We start from the raw sequence: 21647 nt of genomic DNA, 5'->3' as shown, positions 1-21647 counted from the left end.
AAGTCAAGCAGCGAAAGACAACTATCATATGATCTCCCTGATATGAGGAAGTGGTGATGCAACATGGGGGCTTAAGTGGGTAGGAGAAGAATCAATGAAACAAGATGGGATTGGGAGGGAGACAAACCATAAGTGACTCTTAATCTCACAAAACAAACTGAGGGTTGCTGGGGGGAGGGGGGTTGGGAGAAGGGGGTGGGATTATGGACATTGGGGAGTGTATGTGCTTTGGTGAGTGCTGTGAAGGGTGTAAACCTGGTGATTCACAGACCTGTACCCCTGGGGATAAAAATATATGTTTATAAAAAATAAAAAATTAAAAAAAAAAACTAATGACATACTTTATGGTGACTAACATAACATAATAAAAAATACAAAAGAAGTAAGAACTTTGAAATCAAGTAGGAACTACAGTAGAAAGGACAGCTTTCTAGGCAAGTTTTGTGGGGTTTTTTTTGTCTGTTTTGTTTTGGTTTTGGTTTTGGTTTGGGATGAAGTTCAGCTTGATCCACAGACTTTGGGATGCTTGTGAGACATTCTGTTCCAGAAACCAGTTAAGCGGCTTCACAAAGAAGCAGGCAACGAGTGAGAGGGAGTGCAGAGAGCTGTCCTTGTCCCTGAAATACTGACCCATCCCCACCTTCATAGAGACTATTCCTCCTTGAGAATGTTACTGTGATGAGGATGGATGTGTGCTTGTCAATGAGGGAGAGGAGAAGTTATCATAAAATGAGAAACATCTCTTTGACATATTGGGCAGTGAAATCAGGCAGAGTAAAGAGTGAAATCAGGAAAACCCCACAAGGCACAAATGCTAACAGCATCCCTCCAACACAGGGCTGACCACGGTCTCTGGTTTTACATTCTGTATATAGAGACGCCATGCTGGCTAATGCACTCTACCTTACATAAGGACCTGTATCTTACTGATTTTTTGTCATTTTTGAAGCACCTACCACAAGATAAACATATCTGTTGAATTATTAAGTCAGGACCTCTTCTCACTTTTATAAGAAGTCAAGGAATTACTTCAAAGATGCTGTTAGTCCTTTTAGAGCTGCGCTTCAAGCATCATCGGGCTGGCTCAATGGAAGACAGCCTCATTAACAGAATAAAGTGCTAGATTCATCCCAAGAAGCCAACGGGAGAGCCACAGAGGCAGTGAGGGAACAAAACAAACAAAAGAATGCAGTGCCTGCACATGTGTCTGGAACCCGCTATTAGTCATGTCAGCCTAATCTGATGGAAGAAATCCTTCAGACAAAAGAATAAGATATTTTGGTTCAAGGCTCATTAAAATTTAGAGTGGTTAATTTCCTCCTTAACTTTAAGTAGCTGGAAAGGAAGAAGAAATGAAGATACTAACATTAACAGCTGACTTTTTTCAACTAAAGTTTTTATAACTGCTGAAATTTAAAATATTTGTTTCTTCTAAAACTATTTGAAATTTAATCTATAAAAAATTAATTAAGACGGAATGTTTAAAAAACCAAAATGCACTTTGGCGAAAAGTCTGGTGCAAATTAGATGGATTTAGACTGGGTTAAGTTTTCCAAACTAAAATGTAGAAAATAAAGATTCTTCTAGACAACCTATCAAAATAATTCTTTAATGATTATTATGACTTTTCTTTTATAAAGTATCTCCTTTGAGGCTTAACTGAATAATTAGATTATAGCATAGCTATAACACTGATTAGTCAAATCACCTATCTGATATTTATTTTTAAAATACTTATAATAGGGGCGCCTGGGTGGCTCAGCGGGTTAAAGCCTCTGCCTTCGGCTCAGGTCATGATCCCAGGGTCCTGGGATCAAGCCCCGCATTGGGCTTTGTGCTCAGCGGGGAGCCTGCTTCCTCCTCTCTCTCTCTGCCTGCCTCTGCCTATATGTGATCTCTCCCTGTCAAATAAATAAAATCTTTAAAAATAATAATAATAAAATAAAATACTTATAATGACGTGAAAAAAATAGCATTCAGGTAAGAATTCAGGCTGAGTATTTAAAAATCAACAACAAAGAGCAAAATACTCACGATATGGGATTTCCAGTGGATGCCCTGTTATATCACACCATCCAATTGGGTGAATGTCAGGGCTGTCTGCATCCATCCAGTAGTCATATTTGTGGTCCCAGCCATCGAAATGAACCTGTTGAGTAATTAATATTTAGTAATTAGTATTTCATTATGCCTATATCTAAATATTAGAAGACAGACCTCTGAATTTGAGACTGCAATTATAATAATCATACATTACAACTAGAACAATATTTTAAAATGTGTCATCAAAGAGCCTTTTAATCTAACCACCAAAGGCTGTTGTACCAATTTTTCTGAGAAATGAAAGTTGGTAAATAAAAAAAATCTGTCAGAGATTGTTTAGAATTTGAAGGGATAATACCAATCAATTTTCCCAACCAAGTAATAAATACTGTAATGCTGGTGGGAAGACACTTTCTCTCCTGGCTGCCATTGCAAAAAATCATGTCAGTTTCATGGACAGGAGTCATCAATTTGACATCAGTACAGCCTTATACTATTGGGAAATGCATGGATATGAGAGAATAAAAGAAAGCAATAAATTTCAAAATCCTGACAAACAAGGAGAGATAGAGCCACTGAAAATGAGGGTAAAAGAGAGGACAGAATATGCTGAGGTAGATGGATTAACAGTGCTCCTGCTAGCTATAAAAAATGGGGTGAGATTTCAGGGAACCTGAGGAAGAGATGTGGCTCAAGTCCAGCAATCCAGCAAATGGTTATCACTATTTTGCATCTTACCTACAAAACACACATACATATAACTCACATACACACACACAGGTCCAAGAATAATTAAAATGAAACTTGATTTCTGAAACAAAAATCACACACTTGTTTCTGAAACTTACCAAACTCCATGTTATGTAAGTTTCTTATCACTCTGAATGAACCAAATTATTTGTGCAAGCAAAAAAATATAAGAATGACAATGTTTAATAAGCTTACTTACTCTCTTATATATTTTCTGTTTCTATCAATTAAATGATGCATCCTTTATTCAATGAAAAAAAAACCCCACAATTTATGAAAATCATAATTTTTATAAAAAGAGCAAGATTGCAAGCATTATAATAAACCAACTGAAACATAAGTCTGTTATACAGGACATAGGACTAAAAAAAAGATAAAAAGATGAAATTGTGTATAGTAAATCCCAAATAGAGTCCAACACTTCTTCTCAAGGTCCATCTTTCTAAACATGTGGTTCTCCAAGTTTGGTTCCCAGACTGTCAGTACCTGCATCACCTGGCACATGTTAGAAATTCAGATTGCTGGGCCCAAACTCAACCCACTGAATCAGACACTCTAAAAAACAGGGCCTAACAATCTGTGTGTAAACCAGTCCTCCAGATGAATCTAATATGTGCTGAAGTTTGAGAACCAATATCTTAAGAAAAACTTTCAAAAGCATATTTATACCACATGTAGGCTTCTGGCTGAGACAGACTGGCCTTTCCCAGCAGCAACTATAAAGCTGGACAAAACACAGGAAATGGCTGTTTTTAGACACTGGCTAATAGGCACCGCAGAAATGGAATTCCTCAGTACAACTGTCAGCCCTGTGACACTGTTAGCCTGTGGACAATTTCTTGAGAGCAGCAGAGGTGGAGAAAAGGCAGTCTTGCTGTGTTGAGGAGATACACATTGCAGTTCAGTGCTGGTGAAGCAGCAGGAAACTGGAGGACAAACACTAGAGAGAACTGACCCCAGAAATCTCTGGGGTTTTGTTTGTTTGTTTTTGTTTTGTTTTGTTTTTGCAAGGCCTTGGTCAGGGGCCGGACTGTACCTACACAAGGTGAGAGGTGAAGTGAAGAAGAGAACATCTGATACAGAGCTGCAAGTAAAATGAAGATAGCAGAGGTCACACCTACTGGGAGAGTGGAGAGACCAGAGTGCAGAGATCGTAAAACACCTTGAGAATTTGACTGAGACACCAAAAAGGCCATACTTCTGCAGTAAGAACCATGTCCTAGAGTATTCTGGACCAGCCCTAAAAAAGACTAAAATCAAACCTCAACAAGTTTAAGAACAGCCATCAGTATTAACTGCCTGACATAACAAGTTCTCCCAAATCCAAACACTGCAACATTCATAATGTCCAACATAAAATATAAATGTATTTAGTATGCAAATAAACAGGTGAATGTGAGCCTTACTCACTTTTTAAAAAAGAGACCCTGTGATGGCCCAGATGTAATTAGTAGACAAGAACTTTTTAAGTAGCCATTAAAGCTATTAAGTAGCTATTAAAGTTTAAGGACCTAAAGGAAAAATGGTCCTGATGAGGGAACAGATTGGGAATCTCAGCAAGGAAATGGAAACTGTAAGACAGAAACAAATAGAATTCTAGAACTTAAAAGCAGAAATAAAAAGTTTCTGAATAGGCTAATAACAGATTAGACATGGCAGAAAAATGAATAAGTGAACATTAAAACAGATTCATAGCAATTATTAAACTAAAGCATACACAATAAAAAAATTTGAAAATAAACAGAGCCTCAGGTACTTGTAAGATAGAATCAGATGGCCTAACAGACATGTATTTAGAGTCCAGAAGGAGAAGACAGACAATGGAGTGGGAATAATGGTCAAAGCAGACAAAAGTTGAAGAAATAACATCAACAAAATTTCCCTATTTTGGTCAAAAAAAACCAATTTACAATCTTAAGAAGAACAGCAAAACCAAGCATAAGTACAAAGGAAAATGGGGTGCCTGAGTTGCTCAGTTGGTTAAGTGCCTGTCTTTTGGTTTTGGCTCAGGTCATGATCTCCAGATCCTGGAATTAAGCTCTGAGTCAGGGCTCTGTACTCAGCAGGGAGTCTGCTTGTGGATTCTCTCTCTCCCTCCTCCTCTACCCCTCCTCTCTCTCCTGTCTCTCTCTCAAATAAATAAATAAATCTTGATAAATAAATACAAACCACTAAAAATGAAAGACAAAAGAAAATTCTTTGAAAGCAGCTAAAGTAGTATAACATACTACATACAGGGAACATGACAAGAATGTAGCCAACTTCACATCAGAAACAGAAAAGGCAACAAGACAATGAAATGACATCTTTAAAGTAGTAATGGATATAAACTGTCAACTGAGATTTTATATATTACAAAAAAATCCCTCAAAAAGGAGTATAATTAATTTTCAGATAAATAAAACCTGAGAAAATATTCACCTACAGATTTGCACTGCAAGAAATATTATAGGAAATATTTCAAGTGAAAGGTAAGTATTATCAGGTGGAATGACAATTTGGAATAAAAATGAACAAATTTAAAGACCCATTTTAACTGATTTCTACAATTACTATAAAGCGGCAGTAATGAAGACAGTGTCATTTGGCTTAAGGATAGGTAAATACATTACTGGAACAGAAAAGATTTTATCAATTCATACACGCGCACACACACACACGCACATATATATACACACATTCAACTGCTTTTCAATGGCTATGACAAGATTATTAAATAGGGAAAGAGCAGCATTTTCAGCAAATGATACTACATCAAGTGTATATCCACATGTGAACAAAATCCAAACTAGCTAGCTGATTCTACCTCACCTCCCACATAAAAATTAATTTGAAATGGATCACAGACCTAAAAAAAAAGCTAAAACAATCAAATTCAAGGATGAAACTTAAGATAAAATCTTCATGATACTGGGATATTAGGGAATTTCTTAACATATAAGTAGCATTACCCAAAGAGGACAAATTGATAAACTCAATTTTAATCATAATAAATTCTTCAAAATCATCATTAATAAAAAGGAAAACCAAGCCAAGGATATTTGTAATATATGTATGTGACAAAAGACTTGACAACCCAATAAAAAATGAGCAAAAGACTTAACATGCTCTATGAAAGAAAAGGTTCATGAATGGTCAATACGTAAATAAAAAAATTCTCAACTTCACTATTTATCAAAGAGACCAAAATGAGACATACCACATACCCACTTGTATGATTTAAATTAAATGACTGACAACATCAATTATTGGTGAGGCTGTGGAGCTCCCAGAACATTCATACAATGTTAGCAGGGTTGGAAAATTATACAATCACTTTAGAAAATGTTGTGCTATTTTATTATAGATTTAAGATGTTCTTACTCTGTGGTTCCTGGCAATTCCACCCAAATGATGAAAATACATTTGTAAACAAATGTTCCTTTCAATTTCATTCAAAATGTCAAAAGCTGAAAACCACCCAAATGCCCAACAGCAGATGAACATCTATTCACAAGCAAGTGTAGTATGGGCATAAGATGAATAGTAGTCACCAACAGAAAGGGACAGTCTGTTATACATGCACAATCATGCATCAATCAAACAGACCTCATATAAAGAAAGAAGGCAGACACAAAAGAATGCACATTGTATTGTTCCATTTATATGAAATTTGAGAACAGCCACAGAAATCAGATCCACGTTTGTCTGGGAGAAGGTGGGGGGCAGAACTGCCTCCAATGGGGCACAAAAGGAACCTTCTGTGGCTTTGGATAGCTGTCAAATTTTGATGGGGAGGGTAGTTATACAGGATGTACATTTCTCAAGTCATCAAAATCCATACATAAAATCTGTAACCTTTTATCCTTTGTAATTATAAGTCCATAAAGTTATCTTATTAAAAATATTTCTACATGCAGCTGATATCAAATGGGGCTACTCTGATCTTTTACTATATTTATATATTGTGACATATCAGCACTCTGGACATAGCTAAACTGCATAATACTGTCAGTACCAGACAACTAAATATTTAGTTGTGACAAAAACTGGCTCTCCTTTCAAGAATGGAATGCTGGGTGTTATACACAAACAGTGAATCACGGAACACGACATCAAAAACTAATGTACTGTATGGTGACTAATATAACATACAAATAAACAAATAAAATAATGATGCCTGTTGCTCTGAATTTAACAGCAGAAATTATGTAAAATGGAGATAAGGAAAAATAGAAAGTTTTCTCAAATTTTAAGATTTGCTCTGACTTTCAATGTCCTTCTCTTTTCAGTTTACAGTGCAACTGTTTATGTTTCAGAAGCAAGACCACGACCTCTAAGCACAAACAAGACAGGGCAAATCTTGCTGCAAGGAGTCAGGTCTCTCTATTCCTGCTATTGTATCTGGACTTGGGAATCCTACTGTGTAATTCAGGTCTAAAACGGGAAAACTAAAATGACAATATCTTTTTTAAAAAAGTTTGAAAGCAGATACAATGTTTTTAAGTACTTTGTTCAATTTTTTCTCTTACTTTCATTAAGAAATATTAAATTACCCTTTCCAGTGCTGTATGTAATCACTCACAATGAAACCATGGGGATTAAAAAGAGCCCTTCCTAATCCAAAGATTCAAGGCTCCACTCCCCCACAAGGGCCATCTAAACTTGGAATATATAACCAAAATCTGACCCATATACATCTTTATGAAAGATATTTTCATATCTGTGGATCTTCATATCTCTGGAGTTGAAAATCCAATTTTAAGAATTCTAACCAGATGGTCAAGTTAATAAAGGAGATTGGCATTTTAAGAATATTTACAGAGTTCTTTCATAAAGGAAAGAATTATTTTGAAATCAAATCACCTCCATTTCATGCATTTATGAATTTTATATATTTGGGTTTATATAAAGCTGAGTAAACACATGGATACTTCTACCTCAGGTTTTGATAAACTGGAAAACAAAAGTTGGCTAATTGAATCAAACAATCTTAATTTGGTAAAAGTCAGATAATTGAACCAAACAGTCTCAATGATTGGTAAAATAACTTGGACATTTAAGAATTAGATCAGTATATTAAAAAACAAGGCCATATGCCTTAATGTAAATCCAAAGTTGCCAATTATATCTGACATAGACTTTCTCATTTTGCCTTATCATTACTGCCCCTCAGCCCTCCAGCCTTACCAATATGCTTCAGCCATCTTCGATGCTGCCATGACATTAGCACCATGACTTACACACTCTCAGACATCAAAAAGCCATCAGTGGAATGAGGTACACAGCAGTAACCATCACTTCTCACTGTGCCTTACGGCAGCTGGAAAATAAACAGTTTTTTGTCTAGGAACACTGGAAGCTAAATTTAATGCTCAATCACAGCAATTTTACTAGCCTAACTGATATTACTATGCTTCTTTGCTTCTGCTATATGGTTTTTAAATTTGTAATTTCCACTTTAATGAGCTTATTGGATATGTGTATTTTATTGTCAGAGGCTTCTAATCTATTTTAAAAGCCTATGGCAAACAAATTATAAGCATGTAGATGATGTTAATTTATTCAGAAAGAGGCTTCACTGTACCTGAACTCTTCTTGCTTTAACTGAATACATTTTCAGTTAACTAGACTTAACCTTCCATTTTATTCTAGAAAGAAAAACTGAGTTTTCATATATTTTTACTGATATTTATTACTCATAACTATTGGTGCTAATAAGGCAATAGTAAACCTCACTTCCTGTGATGCAGACATCTGTTGTTGCATGGTGCGGGGGGTGCAGAAAGAGTGCTGAGTCTAGACCTAAGTTCCTCCGTAGGAGAAGCAAGCTCACATCACACCTTCACAAAAATACCACCATCATCTAAGTGCAAGAGCACTGGATATGGCAGGGGACTCACTTTTATTGTATGCTTATATATTCCAGACACAGCTGTAAAATATATACATCATCACTTAATGTCTACAATATGTTGTTTTCGTAGATTCTGGAAAGGAGACTTCAAAGAAGTTCGCTGAGATCCCACCCTAGTAAACAGCAAAACTAGGCTTCAGCTGAGAACAATTTCTTGAGAGAACAACAGAAGAATATAAATTGTGAGGATATTTGGGACTACTATACCTAAGAATCTACTGTAGCAGAGGTAAATTGTATTTTTAAAGTATAAAAAGGAATTTTCATACTGAAAACAAAATAGCATGGAAGAATACAGGACTGCAGTCCAGAACTACGCATACTTTTGCACATTCAACATTCAACATTAATCAACATTAATTCTATCTACACCAAGCCAGTCTGTTCAGGGGTCTATCCAGGCAAGAACAGAGAGGAAGGGAACATGAAGAAAAGATGTTATAACAGACAAGTATGTAGACTTTTAAAATTAGTCTCATACATTACTACTTCCATTTTACATAAGAAGCCAATGAGATCCATAGGGATAAGGAATTACACCCAGCATTTCCAGTCCTTGTTTGTGATATGAAACCCTCACTCATCCTCCTGACCATGAGCCTCAACTGCTGTTCAGTAGTATTGGGACTGGCAGCCCCTACCTACGGTCCTTTCCAGAGCTTCCATACCCACTCTTAGTAAATTACTTCAATTCCCTTGCCCTGCTAAACTCTCCCTAAACCCATCTGCTCTTTTACAAATACAATTGCTTTCATCTTCCTTTTAGTACATTCCTATAATAAGTATTATAAAAAGAAAGACATGTAATCATGAAATAGAAAAATTAACAGCTTTACAATAGTTCTTCTAAAATACATGTCATTTTTTAAGGCCATGACCCAAATTCAGCATATTTCTTGGACAGTGGTTTTCAAAATTCAGTTAGCAAAATACCAACTCTCTCCTGCCCTACCAGAACTCTAATTCAGGGTATAGGGAATGTCAGGAACAATGCCTGGAAATTGTATTTTTTTTTTTTTAACCACACATCACATCCTAGATTATCTGCTAAAGGTGGTTTTTGGATAAAGCTTTTTAAAATGCTTCCTTAGGGTATCCCCATGGCAACAAGGTTGTTAATCAACTGAACTTGCCACTAAACTCACTTATATCTAAAGCAATGAAGAATAACTTATTTTTTTAAATCATCACAAATCTTTTTTTTAATTCTGTAAGAAACCAATCCAAGAGGGATTTGGTTGAAGGCCTAATGTTGAAGACATTCAACTGTGATATTTCCATCTGTGATAAATATGTCTACATAAGTTTCCATTTCTTTCTATGGTTACTGTTATAACAAATACAATTAGTTTTCCCATAAAATATATTTTCCCCATAAGATTCCCACAAGAAATAAAAATGCCAAATTTCCAATAGAATTCCCAGGGCTTTAATTCTTGTGAAGAAATCTAAATAGTTCCTCAGAGTTAGGCATAACTGTAGCCACATTCAGGGCCCCACAGCCACAGGTCCGTGGATAGTATCTTAGGAAGGAAAACCTCCTCCAGAAGCAGTGTGAGGACACACAACCTCAAAATCAGTTTATGGTGGTAACTAACATAAATATCTTTATAAGCTCTGTTGGAAGATTTGAAATGTGTTAAGCACTGAAGTGACATATGCTACATGTCCATCATGAAAATAAAGGCCATTTCCTTTCTGGTTATTCATTAGAATAACCTGTGCTCCCTTCCTCTTCTGTTCAGGACACCGGCCCTAGTGGACACTGCTTCAACAAGCACTCTCCATTTGTCCTGACATCCCGAATTCCCAGACATCCCAAATTCCCACTTTGGATCTGCTAGCAAATCATCAAGGGTTTTCTACTAAACTACAAATTCTTCATACTCATTATTTACAAACCACCAACACAAAAAGGAGGTTAGCCGCTCACATTACAGGAAGGTAGTGTTTCTAAATATGAATAGTGGGACATAAGGCATGTGAAAGAGAAGAAAAGCTGGTTATATTTTGAGGGACCACAGGATTTACTGTCCAAATGGGACATTTTAGAGCATAAGAGAGAGAGCACTACTGAATTCACAATTACAACACATATAATCCCAGATTATCCCAGGTAAGCCAAAACACGTAATTACCTTTGGTAGTCTAAAGATGACTTTTTTAAATAGATAATCCCCCCAAAAAATAATGGCAAAGGGGAAATATTACACAACTCTGATTATAATATGAAAAAAACTGCACCAGTTAGTTTAAATTCCCATATTATCACTGACAAGAATTTACTGTACATTTATATAGGGAACACTGAATAACACAACAAACAATATAAGGCATAAAAATTTATGCAATGACTATCATATCTATATCGGTTGTATCAGCAAAAATACATACTTGCAGCTGTACTTATGAACTGAATGTATCATGAGCACTATTTCTAAATTTTTGAAGCCATGGGTGAGTTACATATTTTTTCTATCCATCCTTATATTTATTAGTACAACATCAATTTTACTAGTGGCCAGTTCTAAATTACATGCATAAAGGATATATGTATTTATTATGAATATATGTTGGGTTTTACCAAATTTTTTTCATTTATTGATAGGATTATGTCATTTTTTTAGCCTGTTGATATGATGGAATATATTAATTTTTGGATATTGAACCAGCCTTGCCTATCATGCATAAATCCTACTTGGTCATGGTGTATAATTCATTTTATATGTTTCTGGATTTGATGTGTGAATATTTTGTTGAGGATATTTGCATCCCTGTTCATGGCAGATAGTTTCCTTTTCTAGTAATGTTCTTGTGTGGCTTTGAATTTAGGGTTAATTCTGGCCTCACAGAATGAATTAGAAAGTATTTCTTCTCCTTCTACCATCTAAAAAACGATTATAGAAAATTGGTATAATTTCTTCCCTAAATGTCTGATAGAATTTACCAGTTAAACCATCTGGGCCTGGTGATTTCTCTTTTGGGAGATTATTAATTTCTGACTCAATTTGCTTAATATACAAAGGTCTATTCAGATTGTCTATGTTTTCTTGTGTGAGTTCTGGCAGACTGTGTCTTTTAAAGAATTGGTCCACTTCACCTAGATTATCAAATCTGTGGGCAGTGTTGCTTACAGTATTTCTTTATTACCCTTTTAACATTCAGAGGATCCACAGTGATGTCTCTGCTTTTGTTTCTAATGTTAGTAACTGGTGTCCTCTCTATATTTTTTTAGTCAGCCTGGTTAGAGGGTTATCAACTTTATTGATCTTGAAGAACCAGACTTTGGCTTACTGGATCTCTACTGATTTTCTGTTTTCAATTTCACTGACTTTTGCTCTAATTCTTCTTATTTATTTTCTTCTGCTTACTTTGGATTTAATTTACTCTTCTCTATTTTCCTAAGGTGGAAATTTAGATTACTGATTTAGATCTTTCTTATTTTCTGATACATGCATTCAATGCTATAAATTTCCCTCTAAACACTGCTTTTGAGGCATCCCACAATTTTTTATATATTTTTCTTTTTTTATTAATTTTTTATTTTTTATAAACATATATTTTGATACTTTTAATTAGTTCAAAATATTTTTTTTACTTTCTCTTAATATTTCTTCTTTGAACCATGTGTTAATTAGAATGTGTTATTTAATATCCATGTATTTTGGGGTTTCCTAATTATCTTTCTGTTTTTTATTATAATTCCATTGTGGTCTGAGAGCAGACACTGTATGTTTTATATGCTTTTAAAAATCTATTAAGATGTGTTTTATGAGTCAGAATGTGGTCAGTCTTGATGAATGTTCCATGTTAAGTCTGAGAAGAATGAGTATTCTTCTGTTGTTGGATAAGAGAGTCTATATAGTTGAGTGATGGTTTTGTTGAGTTCAACTAGATCCTTACTGATTTTCTGCCTGCTGGATCTGCCCACTTCTTAAGAGAGGGGTGCTGAGGTCTCCAGTTGTGAGTGATTCATCTATTTCTCTTTGCAAGTCTATCAGTTTTTACCTCATGTAGTTTGATGATCTATTCTTAGGTACATAAGAATTATTTTGGGGGACGCCTGGGTGGCTGAGTGGGTTAAGCCTCTGCCTTCAGCTCAGGTCATGATCTCAGGGTCCTCGGAAAGAGACCCACATCGGGCTCTCTGCTCAGCAGGAAGCCTGCTTTCCCCATTCTCTCTGCCTGTTGCTCTGCCAACTTGTGATCCCTCTCTCTCTGTCAAATAAACAAATAAAATCTTTTTTAAAAAAATAAGAATTATTTTTTAGAGAACTGACCACTTCGTCATTATCTACTGTCCTTCTTTATCCCAAATAACTTTCCTTACTTTGAAGTCAGCTCTGCTTATAATTAATATAGCTACTCCTGATATTTTTTTTTCACTAGTATTAGCAGAGTCTATTTTTATCCTTCATTTTACTTTTAATCTATATGTATCTTTATATTTATATATCTTTATATTTAAAGTGGGTTCCATGGAGATAACATATAGTTGGATCATGTATTTTTATATAGTCTGACAATCTTTGTCTTAGCTGGTGCATTCATTCAATTGAAATTCAAAATAATTACCAATATACATAGTTGGATTAAAATCTACCATATTCACTGTCCTTTTTCTCTGTTTCCATTCTTGTGTTCTACTTTTTTTCTGCTTTCATGGTTCTGAATGTGTATTTTATGATTCTATTTTTCCATTATTAGCACATCAATTATACTTTTTAAAAAAAAAAACCCTTCTTTTAGTGGTTAACCTACACTTTACAATATACATTTACAACTAATTAAAGTATACTTTCAAATAATACCATACCTTTTCACTCATAAAATAATATTAATTCCTTTCTCCTGCCTCTGATATCACTCCTGTCATTCAGTGAACATATATAAGTATACATAAACATATACATATAAACATATACCTATAATATATATAAATAAATATAATAGAAACATTGTTGCTCTTATTATTTAGAATTAACTGTAATTTAATTATTATTGTGTGTTATATCAAGAATAAAAATAAGTTTTCACTTTCCCTTCATTTATTCCTTCAATACTCTTTCTTTGTGTAGAGCCAAGTTTCTTCCTATTTAATTTCCCTTCTCTCAAAAGAATTTCTTCTAACATTCTTGGAAGACAGACTTACTGGCAACAATTCCTTCAATTTTTGTCTTGAAAAGTCCTTATTTTTCCTTCACTTTTTTTACGATAATTATGCAGGGTACAGAATTCTAGGTTGGTGAGGGTTATTCTCTCAACATTTTAAATATTTCACTCCATTCTCTTCTTTCTTGCCTGGTTTCTGAGATGAAGACAGATACAATTCCCACCTTGGTTCCTCTACTGGTACAACAACCCCCTTCCCTGGCTTCTTTTAGGACTTTATCTTTTATATTCTATAGTTTTCAAGGTGGTACACCCTGGTATAGTTTTTTGGCATTTATCCAGCTTGATGTTCTCTCTGTTTCCTCAATATGTGGACTGGTGTTCAACAATAATATAGGGAAATTCTCAATCCTTATTTTTCAAATATTTCTACTGTTCCTCTTTTTTTTCTCCTTTTGGTATTCTCATTACATATATTTTACTCTTTTTGTAGTTGTCCCACAGTCTCTGGATATTCTGTTTTTTTCCTTTTTTCTCTTCATTTTTCAGTTTTAGAAATTTCTATTGAGACACCTTCTAGGACAGAGGTACTTTCCTCAGAATTGACCAGTCTAAGAAGCCCATCAAAAGCCTTCTACAGGGGCACCTGGGTGGCTCAGTGGGTTAAGCCGCTGCCTTCGGCTCAGGTCATGATCTCAGGGTCCTGGGGTCGAGTCCCGCATCGGGCTCTCTGCTCAGCAGGGAGCCTGCTTCCCCTCTCTCTTCCCCTCTCTCTCTCTGTCTGCCTCTCCATCTACTTGTGATTTCTCTCTATCAAATAAATAAATAAAATCTTTAAAAAAAAAAGCCTTCTACCTTTTTGCTACAGTGTTGTTTATCTCTAGCATTTTCTTTTAGTTCTTTCTTAGGATTTCCTTCTCTCTGCTTATATTGTCCTGCTATTCTTGCATGCTGTCTACTTTAACTATTAGAATGCTTAACATATTATCACAGTTGTTTTCAATTTCTAGTCTGATCATTCTAACATCCTTACTAAGTCTGGTTCTGATGCTTGCTCTGTCTCTTCAAAAATATTTTTTTTGCCTCTTGGTATGCCTTATAATTTTTCCTGATAGGCATCATATATCAGATAAAAGGAACAACTATAAACAAGACTTTATTACTGTGGGGGTGAGGTGTAGAGAATTGTGATTAGATCTGTTTTTTAGTGAGCCTCTGGATTGTGAACTTCACTGGCATTTCTCGGGTTTGTTCTCCTCCCTCAGCTGGAAGAAGATGGTTATGTAGGCTAGAGGTAGGTATTTCCCTTCCTTCAAGTCAATTAGGTTCTGGTAACACCTCAGTAGGTTAGACTCTGGTTAGCTAGCTTCCCCTGAGGACAGGCTTTGCCAAGAACAGAGTGGTCTGGCCTATTTCAAAATGGTTTCATTTCCCCTCCCACTGCTGGATGTATGAGATTTGTATTCAGTATTTACTGTAATTGAGCTCTTATTAGAATCTGGTCAAGTTCCTAGATGTAAACTTCACAATACTGTGGAGGCCCCCATGACTGGGTCCCCTGGAGCTTTTAAATCTGAGTTGTCCACACACAGCCTCCAGCAATTTGTCAATTCCCTTTCAGGTTTTCCTCATGTTCCAGGAGGGTCATGAGTCCCTGTACCCACTTGCCATCTCTCCAATCTCAGGGCAACAGTGTGCCCTGCAGACTCCCCTCACTTTCAGATCCAAGAAGAATTGTTGGCTTTCTAGCCTGTTCAGCTTTTTACTTGTTGCTAGGACATCATGGCAACTTCCAAGCTCCTTACCTGCAGAACCGGAAACTGAAGACTTCCTCCAATTTTTTTTGTTATCAGCACCAGATAATATCTGGAGCATATTTGTTGAAGCATTTTAACACTGTGCTTGTTGGAAAAATGAATAAACAAACAAATGTGCAGATTCAAATATGCCTGTTCCAATTATGTAAACATTACTGAACAAATCTATTTAAGTTTAATCAAAACCTACTGATCTATTTATTTTACAGATCTATTTTCTGAACTACCAACATTTTTTCCCTTTCAAGTAAAATGACACTGAAATATGTGAAAGTAACTGACATGATTTTGAGCTGTTTATTCTTTAGAAACAAAAGTGGACAAATGTTTCTCTGGGTTATAGTGACTGTTTATAGGTAAAAACAAATTTTGGTCTAGCTAAAATTGTGGTCTGTCTACATGGAGAGAATGAATAGAGTGAAGAGTGTGCATGGCCAGGAGGCAGGGGAAGAAAGAGAGCTCCAGAAACAGAGTGAAAACACCATATAAAAGTCAAAAAGTTGCAAAACAAACCTGTATTTAGAATCACAGGCCTAAAGTGTATCAGAGAAAGACAGTTATCATACGATCTGTGATATGAGGAATTTGAGAGGCAGGGCAGAGGGTCCTGGGGGGAAGGGAGAGAAATATGAAACAATATGGGATCAGGAGGGAGACAAACCCTGAGAGACTCTTAATCTCAGGAAACAAACTGAGGGTTGCTGGAGGGAAGTGGGGTGGGAGGGATGGGGTGGCTGGGTGATGGACCTTGGGGAGGGTACGTGCTATGGTGAGTGCTGTGAACTGTATAAGACTGATGATTCACAGACCTACCCCTGAACCAAATAATACATTATATGTTATTTTTTTAAAAGATTTTCTTTATTTATTTGACAGAGAAAGAGTTCACAAGCAGACAGATAGGCAGGCGGGGTGGGGGAAAGCAGGCTCCCTGTCGAGCAAAGAGCCCAATGCAGGGCTCGATCCCAGGACCCTCAGATCATGACCTGAGCCAAAGGTAGAGGCTTAGCCCACTGAGCCCCCCAGGGACCCCACATTATATGTTATTTAAAAAAAAAATCACAGGCATAAATGCTCTAACAACTAACTAAAGTTAACAAAAGCAGTTGTCTCTGTACTGGGGAAGATTTGGGAGAAGGTGGTCTTGGGACAACTATTTTATAATAAAACTTGTTACAACTGCTTTTGGCACTTTGTGTAAGTTTAACTTTGATAAAAATAAAAACAGCTGCTTTTAATACTGACGACAGGAGGCTGTGTCATTATTGAAGAAGGAATACAGGAAACAGGTTCCGATTTTTGTTTTGTTCGATTTAATTTTGTTGATTAGGGAGTGTAATGCATTCCATTTCAATCACATTAAATCTGAGTGCCTGGCATATTCAAGTGCAAACATCTTACAGACAAATGAAATTAGTACCTGGATCTTGGTTGAGAAAGATAAAGCATAGATTCAGAAGTCATAAACATAGAGGTGGCTGGTGAAGCCATGAGCATGTATGTGCTGACAGAAAAAAGAAAGGGAGGAACAGATAGAGAAAGAAACAGTGCTGGATGTGAAAAATAAACAAAGTGTATGATGTGCCTTCTGTTTCCAGCAGGCCCCTGATTGTTACACATCTACAAAGAAATCTTCAGGAATTCTATTTAAAAGTTGGCAGAGCAGTGAGAAGCCATAAAGAACCCTTAGAACAAGAAAGTAGAGAATCAAGCCAGATGGTAAGGAAGAAGTCCAGGGAAGACTGTTTCAAAAAGGAAGGTACGATCAGCTGTGTCAAGGCCCCAGTAAAGAACGGGGAGTATTTACAACCCCTTGGGTTAGCAAGTGCTAGCAGGTGACAGAGTCTTGCCCTGCTCAATCTGAGGAGTGAGTAAGTGGGAAGAAGGAAAACAAGTGTAACACACACTCTGAATCATCCTGAATGGTAAGGACAGCAGCTGGGCTTTCTCAGGACAATGTGGTCAGGACCTCAGAAATTTGATCCCATGTTAGCAGAAGACCTTGCTTTGAGTGACTAATGACAGGAATGAAGAGAGGGTGGACAGGGATAAACGACTGGAATGGTCTCAGAAAAGGGATGCTGAGGCATGTGAGACAGACTGAGGATAGAAAAGCCAGAGGGGTGAGAAGCTGAGGAATAAACACAGGATGGCTTTTAGTTGCTTGGGCAAACCCCAGGCAAGTCACTGATTGAGGTAGGGACGGTGCAGACTGGAAAGGCAAGTTGGGATAGCAAATTATAACCCACCAAGGCACGATTCTTTCAGTTGATGTTTGCTTCCTTCAGTCACTGCGGGCCCGAAGAAGAGCAGGGACACACAGCGTGTCCCCACGTGGTCTGGACAGGGGAGCCGGGGAAGCTGGTAGACCTGGCTGTGGGGGACAGCAAAGTGGGGCACCGTCGTCTGAAGAGCAAGAAGCAATGGGGACGGCTTTACAGAGAGAAAACTTTACTCAGAAACTATGATCCTGGAGTTTAAAATCTTAAAGAAGAAGCTGTTAATGTGCGGTGCTGAAGCCCAAATGTGTGGGGGTGGGGGCAAGAGGCAGACAAGAAATAATGCTAGAGATCTTGGCATCAACAATGCTTGTTTTCTCTGCTCCGACCTGGGTTACCAATGATGTGGGTGAAAAGAGCCTAACTGCTCACACACAGAGTAAATGCTTGTAAGACCTAGATGCTTATTTTTAACAAATATATTTGAGATGTCATTTTTTTTTTTTAAAGATTTTATTTATTTATTTGACAGAGAGAAATTACAAGTACACTGAGAGGCAGGCAGAGAGAGAGAGAGAAGGAAGCAGGCTCCCTGCTGAGCAGAGAGTCCGATGCGGGACTCGATCCCAGGACCCTGAGATCATGACCTGAGCCGAAGGCAGCGGCTTAACCCACTGAGCCACCCAGGCGCCCCTGAGATGTCATTTTTAATGATCTGTTTAGCCTCTTTTTACAAAAAAAATAGTCTTAAAATTTACTCCAACATTACTCAATTCAAAGGATTTCATCTAAAAAGTCAAATCAAAATAAATGAAGATCTTGGCTCATTTCAACAATAATATCTATGTTCAGTAGGTTTCATTTACATACTGATTATATTCATGTCCCATGCATTACACCAGGTCATTAAAATAAATGTATATTGCTTCTAAAGAACAAGGAGATGGAGTGCAGAACTGTTATGAATTAAAAATTCTCTATAAATTGCTCATATTTACATATGCTGCACTCTCTGAAACAGGTAATTCATCCAGTTGACTGCAGGAGCCTCCTCTTTTCATGTATAACTGAGTAATTATCTCAACCAGAACAATGCACTCTGAAAATGGATTAAATTTCTGTAGAAAAAATAATGTTCAAACCAGTGAATAACTTTCAAGCAACAGAGGAGAATGAATGTTTGTAATTAGCATGTTTACTCATGTTTTCTTATATTTTTGCTCATAATTCAGTATCAGAAGTCTAAATTATTTCTGTTGAAATACATTTCTTGCCCAAAGAGCTCTTGGTACAGAAAAACAACGACAACAAACAAAACTATTCATAATCTGGTTTCTGCCCTTTAAGACTTTGCATGTCACAACAGCTAAATGTAATGTAAATTACAAATATCATACAAAGATATAATCATAGGGGAAGGGAAGGGACAATAAAATGAGAAGAAATCAGAGAGGGAGACAAACCATAAGAGACTCTTAACCCTAGGAAACAAACTGAAGGTTGCTTGAGGGGAGGCGGGTAAGGGGATGGAGTCACTGGGTGGTGGGCATTAAGGAGGGCATGTGATGTGATGAGTTCTGGGTGTTGTATGCAACTGACGCATAACTGAACTCTACATATGAAGCTGATGATACAGTATATGTTAATTAATTGAATTTAAATAAAATAAGACAAAAATATTAAAAGTAAGATAAAAAAAAATAATCATCTAGGGCTAGTTTTCCCATTTATTTTAAATAAAAGCCAAGAGGCACCTCGTGGCTCAGCTGGTTATGCATCCAACTTTTGATTTTGGCTCAGGCCATGATCTCAGGGTCCTGGGATGGAGCCCTGCACCCAACTCACTAATCAGCAGAGAGTCTGCTTGAGGATTCTCTCTCTCTCTCTCTCTCCCTCTAACCCTCCCCCTGCTTGCAGGCTCTTGCTCTCTCTCTCTAAAATAAATAAATCTCAAAAAAAGATTAAAAATATATATAAGTAAATAAATAAAAGCCAAAAACAATCACTACTGTCCAGCCAGAAAATGATTTCCGGTATTTCAATACATATGTTCCTGAGTATTTATGCTTATCTATTTACTCCCTTTCTCCCACTTTTCTACCTTGAATGCCTAGGGTCTAGAATCCAGAATCAGCAAATACAGGCCCTCATGCAGATCATACACCAGTCCTGTTAACTTCCACACAAACCATACACAAAGGTATTAATTATTAGGTAATTATATTTTAAATTACATACAAATGTATTTTAAAATAATTATGTATACGTTTGTATGTGCCATATATTTATATAATATTGACATTAAATGCTTAGTTATTAATAATTTTAAACTCCAACAGACATATTTGGGAATTCTGCTTCCAGTTGGGATGTTGAACACTAGAGAATTAGAAGTATTGCAATTAGAAAATATCTAGAAACTAATGACAAAACTTTTTTAAAACTGCAGTATTTACAAAGACGGTCTAAATGCTCCAAATACTGGGTAGGGCAGGGCCTATTCCTGAGAGAGCCAAGGTCTTCGGCTCTCCCGACACAGGGGGCAGGATTCTGCCAGAGGCAGAAGCAGGCACTGGAGCTGTGAGCAGCTCTGTGAGTTGCTGAAGGCCCAGGGCACCAGAGGCTGTGAGGAGGGGCTGGAGAGCAGGAGATCTCTTGTGGTCTCCATCACTAGATGGAGAATCTGTAGTGCACACACAAGAGTCCTCATTCTCAATTCATTTGAAAGCAGAGATGAACTAAAATTAAACCACCAGCCTGTTCCAGTCCCTATCGGGTCCTAACCAAAGTAACCAGCCCTTGAATTTGTTTCCCAGAGCTGCTATAACAAGTTACCTCAATCAAACTTGAGAGCTTAAAAATAAAATGTATTCTCTCCCAGTTCTAGAGTTCAGAAGTCTGGAATCAAAGGGCTGGTGAGGCAGCCCTTCCCTGAAAGCTCTAAGAGAAAATCCTCCCTTGTCTTTTCCAGTATCCTGTGGCTGCCAGGCTTCCTTGACTCAAGGCTGCATCACCCCACTCTCCCCTGCATCCTGTCCTCTGCCTCTTATAAGGACCCTCATCATTGGATTTGGGACCCAGCTGGGAAAATCCAGGATGATCTCATCTTAAGATGTTTCACCTAATTATATCTTCAAATAGCCTTTTCCTGAATAAGGTCATCACAAAGGTTCTGGAAACAGAGTGGCTGTATCTTTGGCAGGGCTACCATTCAACCCATAAAGACCCTTCTCTCACTAGCTTCCCTAAGAGCAGAAAGGGCATGGCCTTTCTGGGGGCACATAGCATCTACTTTAGTATCTAGAGTTCTTTAATACACAACATCCAGCACATGTGAGAAATTATGAGACACGTAAGAAGCAGGTAAGGTGACTTGTAATCAACAGAAAATACAGACAATAGAGGCAAACCAACCAGTGATCCAGATGTTCAAATTAGAAGCCACTGATATTATAAAACAGTTGGTTTAAATATGTTAGAGGAAAGAGGGAAAAAAGGTAAGCCAAGTGGACAAAAAGAGAAATTCAACAGAATTGCCTTAATTCAAGCAGAATAAGATAAAAAGATAGATTAAAAATAAAACAGATCATGAGTGATGCAGGATACTCGCAAACAGTGTGACACATATGTAACTATTATACCAGATGGTTACATATGTAACTATTACACCATAGTTACATATGTAACTATTATACCAGATGGGAAGGACACAGAAAATAAGCACAAGCAATGTTTGAGGAGGTAATAGCTGAATATTCTCCAAAATGTACGATTAACATAAATCTACATACTCAAGAAACTGAGTCAATT

The 21647-nt window shown here is 36.8% G+C and overlaps 1 protein-coding gene across 2 annotated transcripts in view; it reads right to left on the bottom strand.

Moving 5' to 3' along the window:
• L3MBTL4 (L3MBTL histone methyl-lysine binding protein 4) overlaps positions 1-21647 on the bottom strand; it is a 453622-nt gene that overhangs the window by 190528 nt on the left and 241447 nt on the right. For both annotated transcript variants that reach the window (XM_059409232.1, XM_059409233.1), the window contains exon 13: positions 2035-2149. In XM_059409232.1, the coding sequence (XP_059265215.1) occupies positions 2035-2149 (115 nt within the window). The remainder of the gene's footprint in view (positions 1-2034; positions 2150-21647) is intronic.

Source organism: Mustela nigripes, chromosome 8, assembly GCF_022355385.1.
Source record: "Mustela nigripes isolate SB6536 chromosome 8, MUSNIG.SB6536, whole genome shotgun sequence".
Lineage (NCBI taxonomy): Eukaryota > Metazoa > Chordata > Mammalia > Carnivora > Mustelidae > Mustela > Mustela nigripes.
Note: the sequence above shows the minus strand (reverse complement) of the source record. Positions and strands in the feature narration are given on the sequence as shown.